The sequence below is a fragment of the Garra rufa genome, chromosome 7, assembly GCF_049309525.1.
Source record: "Garra rufa chromosome 7, GarRuf1.0, whole genome shotgun sequence".
In the NCBI taxonomy this organism is placed as follows: Eukaryota; Metazoa; Chordata; class Actinopteri; order Cypriniformes; family Cyprinidae; genus Garra; species Garra rufa.
Window position 1 is genome coordinate 36,669,393 of NC_133367.1, and position 13,094 is coordinate 36,682,486.

General features: G+C 36.9%; 1 protein-coding gene across 1 annotated transcript in view; it reads left to right on the top strand.

The window, feature by feature from the left end:
* The first annotated feature begins 77 nt into the window (after positions 1-77).
* LOC141338896 (RNA-binding protein 20-like) overlaps positions 78-13,094 on the top strand; it is a 17,774-nt gene continuing 4,757 nt past the window's right edge. The window contains exons 1-5 of the mRNA XM_073844511.1: positions 78-151; positions 3,341-4,340; positions 5,013-5,074; positions 5,460-5,557; positions 7,154-7,251. Coding sequence (XP_073700612.1) covers positions 78-151; positions 3,341-4,340; positions 5,013-5,074; positions 5,460-5,557; positions 7,154-7,251 — 1,332 coding nt within the window. The remainder of the gene's footprint in view (positions 152-3,340; positions 4,341-5,012; positions 5,075-5,459; positions 5,558-7,153; positions 7,252-13,094) is intronic.

The window sequence follows — 13,094 nt, forward strand, 5'->3', positions numbered from 1 at the left end:
TGACCCAGTGTATACAAAGCAGATGTGCAAAGAAAGTCAAACACCCTTTACAAAAAAACGGTAAAAAAAACCCCCCGATGTCGGGTGATTTTGAAGTTCACTGTGAAAATGAGATGGAGTTTTTCGCCCTACCCTACCTTTTTGAATCGAAGTACACAAACGAAGAACTAACCATGCATTATTTTTCCGTATAGTGGACTTCACGCATAAAGTAATCATGTTGAAACGCTTAATGTAGGCGGAAGTACCAACCCAGTGTTTAAAAAGCGAACGTGCAAAGAAAGTCAAACGCCTTTTTTTAAAAAAGGTAAAACTACGATGTTGGGCCATTTTCAGCTTAGCGTTTTTTATTGAACCGTTGTACACAGACGAAGAATTAACCATAATATAATGCGTGAAGTTGAGCTAGTGCAATTAGTGCATTTTTTTAGGAAATGACAATGTTTTGTTTTGCAAGATAAGACTCTTATTCCCCAGCTGTGATCGTGTAGAGTTCTTCGAAGCTGTATCGAAACTACATCAAAGCTTTTAAATATTTTGTGATCAGCCATTGACTATGGCAATAATAGAATCAATTAATTTCTAGTAACTTATTTAAATTGAGTTCTGCTTAACCAAATTAGCTTCTGAGTTTACATCACAAATATATATTGAGTTTAAATAATTAAAAAAAAATTTTGAGTTAAACCAGCGGTTCTCAATTCCAGTCCTCTCCCTATCCGCCATAAATAATTAAACAATAAATTTAAAATGCATTTATTTACAGCTGCACTTATGTCACACTTCTCTAGTAAGTTTCATCTGTGTGTGAAGACGCTGCATGCGGTGGTGTAGTGCAAATATGTGAATGAATGTTTCGAAGTATAGTAAACAGACTCACTTCTAATGAGCTGGTTATCTGAATCGGGTGTGTTAACTAAGAGAGACATGCAAAATATGCAGAGAGGGGGGCGCGAGGACTGGAATTGAGAACCGCTGAGTTAAACGAACTCATTTTATTTAACAAATTTCACTGTTAGTGGAGAAAAATCCACAAAAACCTTAATTTCACAGTCTTGGTCACATTGTGCATGATAATGAAATTCTCTTTAAACTTCCATCTTAAACGTCTTCCAACCCAATCAATTCCTCAAGGATAAAATCAAGTCCCACCCCACATATTTTCAGCTTATTATATTAGCAATAACCGTGTATGCACTCTAGCAGTTGGTTAGCCTTGCTTGGCTCCTGCTGTGTAATGTCATTGACAGATGAGAGTCACTGTATCCCTGCATAAATATCAGGAGTGCTTGAAACAGAGGTGGTCTGGTCGCCCGTTTCTCGCTGCAACTCTATATTCATTAGACTAATGCTTTAAATACTGATGTAGCCATGTGCTATGGGTATAGATATTTTGGTTTGTTCTTACACATTCAACCAGGGGTATGTTCCAGCACTAATGCTGCCCATATCCACACAGACATAATACGTCATTAGCCCTATTCCATTACACTATTGCAGGCTGAGCGACAATGGAAGGCATTATTATTGTAATATCATGTGCTTTGTACTGTGACGTTTTCTCACCTGTAAATGCGACAGCATTGCATTCATCAATCCTCGAGTGGGATCTTTTAACAAGATGTGGAGAGGTAAATTACCCCTGGGTACTGGGACATTTGTGTAATGAACAGACAAAAAGGCTTTTCTCATTATCTTCTCATCTAAAGAAAGAAGGGATAACTTCTTTTGATCCGGCACTGATGTGTGAACTTTACGATCTGGAAAGGCTCCTGTAAGACCGTGTCATAATCTTAAATGACTCTAGCACTGCTCTGGAGAGGTGCTAATCCCACCAAAAGATTCAGTTGCACAAATTCACATCTGAAAGGATCTGAGGGCCTCCCCTTGTTCCAGCTGTTTCTTGACTGCTCATGCACAACCTTGGTTTGCATTCGAAACACCTGGAAACTACCTCACAAGGTTAAAGGTCTACAAAGTCATCTATACCTTTGAGAAACATTGTTGTTCCCTCTTTCACCACTATTACAACTTTCCCGTGGGGCTTTGCCACTTATGTCAGCTCTTGGCTTGGAGGGTGTGTGCTCAGCGAGAGTGGTATCAGGCTTGCACAGATATTTTGATTGATAGTAGTGCTTGCTAATTTTAGCGAGCATGTGAGCGCATTAATCAGTCCACTCACGCAGGGACAGGGAGTCCAAAGTTTCTGTACTCATGTCTGGCCAGGAAGAATCTTTATGAATTGGACAAAACCCATTTCGGCACCACTACTGATGTAGTGACCCAAGTAAGCGTTTTTGTTCCTGTAACGTTCTGGGCAAATTCTTTGAACTTTGAGATTCTTTTTAATAGCCACTTAGTTTTTTTTTTTTTAAATAGAAATATTAACCAATTGCTTGAACATTTTCTAGTTTTCTTAATCTGAATCAAATGGGAACCATACACTAACATTAGAAGAATTGTTTGGATAGTCACTTGTTGATGTCTAGTACCTGTTGAGGCCGAAGGTTTACATACACCTCGCTGAATCTGCAAAATGTTCATTATTTTTCTAAAATAAATGCAAAATGCATGCTATTGTTTATTTAGTACTGACCTGAATAAGATATTTCTTATAAAAGACATTTACATATAGTTAACAAGAGAAAATAATAGTTGAATTTATAAAAATGAGTCTGTTCAAAGTTTACACACACACACACTTGATTCTTAATACTTTGTTACCTTAATGATCCACAGCTGTTTTGTTTGTTTGTTTAATGATAATTGTTCATGAGTCCCTTGTTTGTCCTGAACAGTTAAACTGCCCCTCATTCCACAGAAAAGTCCTTTAGGTCCCACAGATTCTTTGGTTTTTCAGTATTTTTGTGTATTTGAACTCTTTCCAACAATAACTGTATGATTTTGAGATCCATCTTTTCACACTGAGGACAATCGAGGGACTCATATGCAACTATTAAAGAAGGTTTAAACACTCACTGATGCTCCAGAAGGAAAAACGATGCATTAAGCAGATGCATTAAACTTTTGAGCAGAATGAAGTAGAGCAGAATAAATTAAAAGAAAAAAGATGTAAATTTGTCTTATTTTGCCTTTAAGTACTGGCCTTCAGTATTCCAGAAGATACTTACATGTTTCACAGAAGACCAAATAAGTTCAATTTACACTGATCTTCAAATCCAAAAAGTTCTTAATGCTCTTAATACATCGTTTTGAATTTGTGAGGATTCTTCTGAATTTTTATAGTAAAATCATTCACATTTTGCAGATTCCGCAAGGTGTATGTAAACTTTATTACTGCGTACATTTAATTGATGAACTGTTATGTGTCTCTCCACAGTACCTCTGGAGAAAAGCTTGATAACAAGTCTGCTCCTCTGGTTGGTGCTCATGCTGGAGTGGGTCAGAACCTGCTGCTGAGTCCTGCCAGTCTTCAGCTGGCTCAGCTCCAGGCCCAGCTCACCCTACACCGCCTCAAACTAGCCCAGACCACCAATACTGCCGCCGCAGCCACTGTCCTAAACCAGGTTCTTTCCAATGTGGCCATGTCTCAACCTCTCTTCAACCATCTCCGGGGTTCCAGCATGGCCCAGGCTCACAGTGGGGCCTTTCCGCCTCCACCCATAGCCTTCCCACCACCAAATGCTGCACTGGGACAACTGGTTGGTAGTGGCTTTGCCACAAATCCCACTGGAATCAGGCCCACTAACTACAGTGGGGTGTCCAACCAAAAAGCAAGCCAGCACAATGATTTCGGAAAAAAGGCTGGAACGTATTCAACAGACACAGATCGCCGCTTGCAGTTCGGATATCTGGGAGGAGCTTCGGTGGTTACTAGTAAAACATGTGATGGTGGAGCACAGTATGGTGGAGCTTCTACACAACCCAGAAACAACGTCCACAGTAATTTTCAAAGAGACTTCTACTCCTCGGAGGCACCAGTACAACAAACTGGTTTCATGGGAGGAAGCAACGAGCAGAATCTAGGATCTAAGGATCAATGGAAAGGTCCGATTAACTTGGGGAAGATGGATATAGGTACAGGAACTGCTTCTGGTGGTTGGGCACCACCTGGACCAGGGTTTGTGGCTCAGAGAGCAGAGTTGTACAACCCTGAGGAACCCACAGCAGATCCAAAGTTCAACTCAACATGTGGTCCAGGGATCGGCCCACCCCTTGGGCAACAAGCAGGATTTCAACAGCAGCCGCAGGTTCCCCAGAGTGAAGAAGGGGTGACCTTGCAATTACAACCCCATCAGTTCAACGACTATCACGGGATAATACCTTCGCACCTTCCCCATCAGTGCACCATTTGTGAGAAGAAGGTTTACAACCTGAAGGTGAGTAGATCTGGCTTGTTGGCTGAGATTGAAGGAAAACCAACCTCAAACATGGATTAGCATGTACGCTTACCAATGTGATGTGTTTTCAACTACTCAGAATTTTGATTGGATCAGACAGCATTTAGGACTCCATTGCCACCTGTTAGCACTTTCCAATTGAGATCTTAGGTGTGACAGAATCAAATATATGTTAAACAAGACATTCACTATTGTCCTACATGTGGCAAATGTATGCAAAGCTTTGATTTCTGCTTATGAACTGCGTACCGTATCTACATAAGCTCCAGCATTCAGTCCACAGAATTGAAATCCAGTTGGCCTCGACAGCGGCAACTGTTTTTTCCAAACATTTCTGCAGAACTGAGAGGGTTTTCGTGATACTCGGCTAAAATGGGCTCATTGGTTACACTAGGGTGTGAATGCTTTTGTGGCAGCTGGCATGTGTCGAGTGGAGGCAGGTTCAGAGGGGGGCGAGGACGCAGTTGTTCTGCAAGAGTTTGCCGTAATCATATTCGTCCTCAACTATTGCTTGCCTTTTCTCCGCTGCGAACGTCTAGTTTTCTAATTGGCCCAGGTTGCGGCTACGCCAGGGGAATCTCTCACTCTCATAGAGAAGGCTCATAGTGAAGTCTATCTGACAGGCGTATCATATGTGTGTGCTGTTTTCAGGACTGGGACCAGCATGTGAAGGGCAAGTTACATCTCCAGAACTGTTCGCTCTACACCGAAAGGTGAGTACAAAGGAAAATACCATTTGTGTCATGTTACAACATTCGTCAATTGTGAGGCAATGTATTTTTAAGTGTCCTATGATCTATGATGGTGATAATCAACCAGCAAACTCGGATGCATGGGCATAGAAACGAGATACTTTTAAAGGGCTTGTTTGTATGTGGTCTATTTTGATCCTTGCTATGTACCGGTCATCGCCTGTGATACTCTTGTTAAGCATTTTATGAGTACAGACTATCTCCGTAGTAAACGCAGAGTTATTTTATAAAGAAGTCTTCTTCCATATAGAGAGGGTTGTGACCTGAATTCGAGCTGTGTCATAAGATATAGTCAGACCAGATGCACTGGGATTTAGGATCTAAATGCAGTGCTGTCCCTTCACAGCCCGACGCTCGGAGCGGTGCACTTTCCAGTGTCGTCTGAAGGATGTCTCAACATGGCATTGAGTAACACTATGGCGTACACGTCGGCTGCCAGTCAAGGTAAGTCAAATCTCCTAATTTGTCCTTCAGTGTAAGTGCTGAAAATTCAGGAGACTGGAAGCGGCAGGACGTGATTTTGGAGGACTCTATTTTTAGGGCTGTCAGTACAGTGGTGGGGAGTGGACTATCTACAGACTGGTATACTGAGTGACGTGTGCTAATACCAGATTTTGTGTTTGTCAGAAACGATTGAAAGACTTTGCACTGGTCAGCTGGTTAACTCTTAGTCTATAGATTAGACGTTTAGGCCATCTGTATACAGCTGAGGTCAAATGTTTACATACACCTTGCAGAATCTGCAAAATTGTAATTATTTTAGCAATATAGGAGGGATCATACAAAATGCATGCTATTTTTTATTTAGTACTGACTTAAGTAAGATATTTCACATGAAAGATGTTAAATAGTCCACAAGAGATAATATTTTCTTTTTCTTTTTCTTTTTTGTTTAGTGATTGTTGTTTATAAGTCCCTTGTTTTGAACAGTTAAACTGCCAGCTGTTCTTCAGAAAAATCCTTCAGGTCCCACAAATTCTTTGGTTTTTCAGCATTTTTGTCTATTTGAACCCTTTCAAACAATCACTGTATGATTTTTGAGACCCATCTTCTCACACTGAGGACAACTGAGGGACTCATATGTAACTATTACAGAAGGTTCAAACGCTCACTGATGCTTCAGAAGGAAAGCATCAGTGACCTGAAGATGTGATTTTTCTGAAGAACAGCTGGCAAATTAACTGTTAAGGACAACTATCACTAAACAAAAAAACAAACAAACAAACAGCTGTGGATCATTCAGGTAACAACACAGTATTAATAATCAAGTGTATGTAAACGTTTGAACTGACTCATTTTTATAAATTCAACTACTATTTTCTCTTGTGGACTATATGTAAACATCTTTTATGTGAAATATCTTATTCAGGTCAGTACTAAATAAACAATAACATGCATTTTGTATGATCCCTTTTATTTTGGTAAAATAATTAACATTTTGCAGATTCTGAAAGGTGTATGAAAACTTTTGCTCTCAACTGTACTAGCACATAAAATGTATAGTGTATATATATATATATATATATATATATATATATATATATATAAAAAATATTAATGTTTAATTTTGTACTCGGAGACGTAACCAGGTTTGTCCAATATGTTGACAAAACATGTCCTTTTTCTGATACCAGCTGTCATCAACTAGCATTAGCAAGATGTAAAACATGGTTCATTTGTGTGTATTTAATAAAGCTAACACTCTTACTTTTTAATTCAGTTTCACTTACTTAAAAAAAACCTTTGTATTATTTTCCAAGTATCATTTGGTTGCAAATTAAGTGACCTCATGTGGTTTTGAGGAACAGTAACATAAACTAAGAGCTACTGGCTATTTACTGTTCCTCAACTTCATGTTTCAATAGGAAATACATCAACACGCAGACAAAAATACTTTTGTCAAACTGTTTAATGGGGTCTAACTGTTTAGTATTTCCTCAATTTACTGATTAGATGTATTTTACACAATTGTAGCCACCATTTATTATTAAAAACTGCATATATTTGGATCTAAAGTGTGCTATTTCCTGTTTTCTACAGATGTTTCAACTGGAAGTGCTTCATATTTGCCTGCCACAGCCATGAAGTCATTTCCTCTCGCAGGGGCGGGATTTACTTCGCACCAAGTAGGGGCAAAGGTCAGAACTGGGCAAAAACAGATATTTATGTACTTATTTATTTATTTGTTTACACTACCAGTCAAAAATGTTTGATTTATCTAAAATAGGAATCTTTTGTAACATTATAAATGTCTTTATCATTACTTTGGATTAATTTAAAGCATCCTTGCTAAATAAAAGTATTAATTTCTATCATTTCTTTCCCACAAAAAATATACTGACTCTAAGCTTTTGAATGGTAAAGTGTGTAATGTTACAAAAGTTTTTTTTTTTTATATTTCAGATAAATGCTGATCTTTGGATCTTTCTATTCATCAACTGTTTTAAATATTAATTAATAATAAATGTTTCTTGAACAGCAAATCAGCATATTAGCATAATTTCTGGAGGATCATGTAACACTGAAGACTGCAGTAATGATGTTGAAAATTTAGCTTTGATCACAGGAAATAAATTACACTTTAAAATATATTCAAATAGAAAGCAGTTATTTTAAATAGTAAAAATATTTCACAATTTTATTGCATTTCCAGTCAAATAAATGCCGGCTTAGTGACTTCTTAAAAAAAAAAAAAAACATTCAAATTCTGTTTAAAAACTTTTGACTGGTAGCTTATTTTAAATAAGGTTCACATGATATTTGGTGTTGACTTTTTAAAAAAACGTGATTGATATATTCAAGGTCTTTATTTGTGAATGTTTATTGGCTTATCTCAAAGTGTTGTTCTTACCGCCTTTAGCTCATGGGGTTTGTAACAAAGCCAAGAGTGTTGAAGAGCGCACTATATTTAGGTCTTACTATTTCGTTGACGGACAGATTACTTAGTGCTTATTATCACGGGCTAACGGTTATTATTCGAAGGACAACTGAGCCATCTTCACCGCTACACCTCGTTGGAAGCCAACATTATTGTACAGCTCAGTCACTGCTTACAAATAAAGAGTGTAGTTCGGTAGCATCATTTCTATATCTACTGTATCAAACTTTAACTATATAAATCTAACCATGCAGGCAGTTGTTTTGTTGTCGTGTTGCTGTAATGAAATGGGAGTAACTCAAGCCAGACCGATGGTCCGGTGTGAAAACGAACACTAGTTTTGTTGTCCAGGGACTTTATTTAGCAGGGTGATCAGCCTCCAGATTTATCTTTTTGCCAGACCTGCCAATGCCGGGTGACTAGAAAAAAACAGCCACCCGTGATATAAACAGTGTTGGGAAGGTTGCTTTAGAAATGGAATAGGTTACAGGTTGTGGTAATTGTACCAACATTTACAGTTTAAGTTGTTGATTTTGGAAGTAGGACAAAAAGAATTAAAGCTGCAAGCAGCGATGAACGGGCCCTCGCACCCGGGCTCACCGCCGACCAGTGGCTTTAGGAAAACAGCAAACGGTGGGCAGTATGCTTTTAATACAGTAAATGTAGAAGAAATATGTCAAAAGTCATTTAAATGTGCCAAACTTGCCGCTGCCAGCTGGTGGCGCTATGCCTATAACTGATTATTGGCATGTAGATGTGTTCAGGCCAGCACTTTCATCAAACATATGAAGTTTGGTGCAGATTGACCTTGGTATGTTTGAGTTAGTGAAAGATATGATATATCCTGCTGCCAACAGGTGGCGCTGTGATAATATCTGAATATTGGCCTTTTGGTGTCTTCAGGCCAGGACTCTTACCAAACCTGTGAAGTTTGAGGCAGATCGGACATTTTATGGCTGAGTTATAACAACTTCTATGTCTATGGCGAAACATCAAACTTTGTCAGTCCGCCACGGACACGCCCTTCAACGAAAACTCAAGATCTTCACAATTTAACATCTCTAAGGCCTCTAGATTAGACTGACCAAATATAATGTTGATATCATTAAATCTCTAGGAGGAGTTTGCTATAAACCTAACCCCCTGCAAGGACTTCAGATAATGCCAACTGTGAACTAATATGCTACATTTTCCCTATATTCTTATGATGATGATAAGAACATGTAATTCATGATGATAACAAAATGTTATTATTGCTTGCATTACGTCCACCACTTCTGCTTAAATGTCATCGTTATCTGTTCAATTTGTGTGTGGATATTGCTTTGCTGGTGACTCCTGTTATAAGACATCACTCTTAAGCACTACATAACTAAGAATCAATGAGGAAAACGGTGCCCAGTTGGCACATGCATTCACAGTAACCCTCTGCCAGTTTGGATTTAAAGTAGGGATGCACAATATGAAAAATTCTAACCGATACCGATAGCCGATAATTAAGTCCTTCTTTTGGCCGATGCCGATACCAATAACCAATACATTCATATTTTTATATGATAATTTTGTGCACACAGGAGAATGCAAAATCTAAGATCAACTAATGAAAGTAATATTATATATCTGGGTCTAACAATCATAGCAAACAGTCCTGACTCTTCAAAAATGTTTTTTTTTTTTTTTTGTGTAAGGCACCACAATTCTAAATAAATAAAATGCTTTGACATTTGTCAACCTGGAAAAAATGAAAAGTGTATCATGGAGTAGGGTGACCATACGTCCTTTTTTACCCGGACATGTCCTCCTTTTTGGCTATAAAATTATGTCCGGGGGGATTTTGTAAAATATCATAAAATGTCCGGGTTTTTACCTCATTTCACTGACCGTCATTAATTCAACACTTTAAATGCAGCCACTGCCCACCGGCATTATTCTGAGGTACCTGTCTGATGACGTGAAAGACCCAATTGTCAAAACAAAACAAACGAGCCATAGAGAAAGAGAGTTGCGACACGCTTTGATCTCGCCGCCGCGCGGTCACGTGGTTCATGGAGCTCTCAATAGTTCCAAACAACTCCGCGCTGTCAATGTGTTTGAATTGGTTTACGTAGGATAGACAGCAGTTTTTCTATATTTGCAGCAACTTCGAGTAATTATTAACACATAATGTGCATTGATTAAGTTTATTGATAACTACTCTGAATACGCTTTACAATCGCATTTTATTCTGGGGAGCGATAAAGAGACATAATTAATATGTTCTCATACTCTTTGGCAGTCAAATGTGACCAAACACCTTAAGTGTAACTTTTATTCAATTAAATAATTGTAATATATAGTTAAGTTCTATTTAGTAAATATTTTGAGGAGTTTACTAAATAATATATGCAATAATGATCCTGACCATTTAAATGAAAACATTTTCTAATATACTATTTATATTACAGTCAGTGTAAAATTAAAGTTAGTTAAATACATTTGAATTTGTATTTGGGCATGATCAAACACTCATTTTTTTGTAAATAAACATAAATTTTTTATGTGTTTCGGTTTAACGATTTAATGTTAAATAAAAAAAGCAATTCACTCGTGTTATTTTATGATATTCAAATATACAACATAAGTGAATATTATAAAGGAAAAGCAAATGTGGCATTTAACATGACCGAAAAGATGAAAATAGTGTTTAAAAAAGACACAATGCAACCAATTGCATTCAGCATACATTTACAAGTCAAGCCCATCCTGGGGAGGGTGTCCTCTTTTTGGATTCTCAGAATATGGTCACCCTATCATGGAGTAAAGTCAGATGTCCAAATGTCTGTGGTAAAGCTTACATGTAGTCCATTCTCATTGATCATATTATGAATGTGTGCAGCAGCCAAATCGTACAAGGCGGGGAATAAAACATCTGAATCGAGATAAAAACATCTCAACTCTTACTGTTCAAAACTCTCCAACGCAGGTCATGTGACATGAACCAACCAATCAGCTTCATCCTTTCCCTTAATAACACTGAAAGCACTGGCAAGGTGGAGAAAGAGCTTATCAAAGCTGTACAGGAATAAACATTTTTAAATAAATTTGATAACAGAGCTACTGCAAGCGATTTTTAATGCTGAAAATATATTTATTCTTTGCTGAAACTACCGCGTCTTTATGGAGAGCGCATGTCATGGCTGCTTAGCAACGGCAGACGCCACTGGAGCTCAAACTACAGAGCGGTTTGGCAAAGACTTTGGGTTTGGAAAGAAAGAGAAGGCGGCGCTTCAGCGTTTTCCACGCGTTTTTAGGTGCGACATGTGAACGGCCCCTAAAACAGATTCACCGCGATGACGACCTCTGAAGTGAGATATAAGATTGTTAAAACTTCCTGTTGGGTGGAGCCTATGACATAGAGTACAAAAGTTATTTGTCTCAGTGAGATCTATATGTGTACCGAGTTTCATATGAATACGTGTAAGTATGTGTGTGCAGTACATCAAGTTTTCTAAATGTGTTCTAGGGGGCGCTGTAGAGGCCCTCTACCACGCCCGGGTCCCAGCCTCTGTGGCGTCCTGATGGCCGCAGATTCCGACGTGTGTGCAAATTTTCAAGAGTTTTTGAGCATGTTAAGACCCCCTTAAGTGCCCGGAAGGTTTAAAAAAATTAAAATAAGAATCCTTAGGAAAACAAGAAGTTGTTTTTTTTCTAAGTAAAAAAAAAACTTTTTTTGGTTGGTTTTCCAGTTTCCCAGAAGTCTTCAAAAGAAGAGCATTTATTTGAAAAAGAAAATGTTGTACCATTATTACATCTTTACTGTCACTTTTGATCGATGTAATGCTTCCTTATTGAATAAAAGTATACATTTGTTTAAAAAAAAAAGACATTTATAACTATATACTACACTACCAGTCAAAAGTTTTTGAACAGTAAGATTTTTAATGTTTTTGAAAGAAGTCTCTTCTGCTCACCAAGCGTGCATTTATTTAATCCAAAGAACAGTAAAACTTTTAAATATTTTATACGGGTTAAAAAGAAGAGTGTTTATTTAAAAAAAGAAAACTTTGTACCATTATTAACATCTTTACTGTCATTTTTAATGCTTCCTTACTTAAAGTATACACTTCTTTAAAAAAGTACATTTATAACTATATACTACACTATCAGTCAAAAGTTTTTGAACAGTAAGATATTTAATGTGTTTTAAAGAAGTCTCTTCTGCTCATCAAGCCTGCATTTATTTTTTTAGATGGTTCAAAAGAAGAGCGTTTATTTTAAAAATAAAACTTTTTACCATTATTAACATCTTTACTGTCACTTTTAATGCTTCCTTATTGAATAAAAGTATACATTTCTTTAAAAATTACATTTATAACTATATACTACACTATCAGTCAAAAGTTTTTGAACAGTAAGATATTTAATGTGTTTTAAAGAAGTCTCTTCTGCTCATCAAGCCTGCATTTATTTTTTTAGATGGTTCAAAAGAAGAGCTTTTATTTTAAAAAGAAAACTTTTTACCATTATTAACATCTTTACTGTCACTTTGAATGCTTCCTTATTGAATAAAAGTATACATTTCTTTAAAAATTACATTTATAACTATACACTACACTATCAGTCAAAAGATTTTTAATGTTTTTTTAAAGAAGTCTGTTTCTGCTCACCAAGCCTGCATTTATTTAATCCAAAGTACAGCAAGAACAGTACAATTTTGAATTATTTTTACTGTTTAAACTGTCATTTTTGAGATATTTGTAGTATTTAACGGTTTTCGATTTGAATATATTTTTAAAATGTTTTTTCTTGTGATTTCAAAGCTGAATTTTTAGCATCATTACTCTAGTCACATGATCCTTCAGAAATCATTCTAAAATTCTGATTTGCTGCTCAAAAAACATTATTATTATGTTGAAAACAGCTAAGTAGGATTTTTCAGGTTTCTTTGATGAATAGAAAGTTCAGAAGAACAGCATTCATCTGAAATAGAAATCTTTTGTAACATTATAAATGTCTTTATCATCTTTTAATCACTTGAAAGCATCCTTGCTAAATAAAACTATTTATTTCTGTAATTTCTCCCCCAAAAAACATTATACTGACTCCAAGCTTTTGAATGGTACA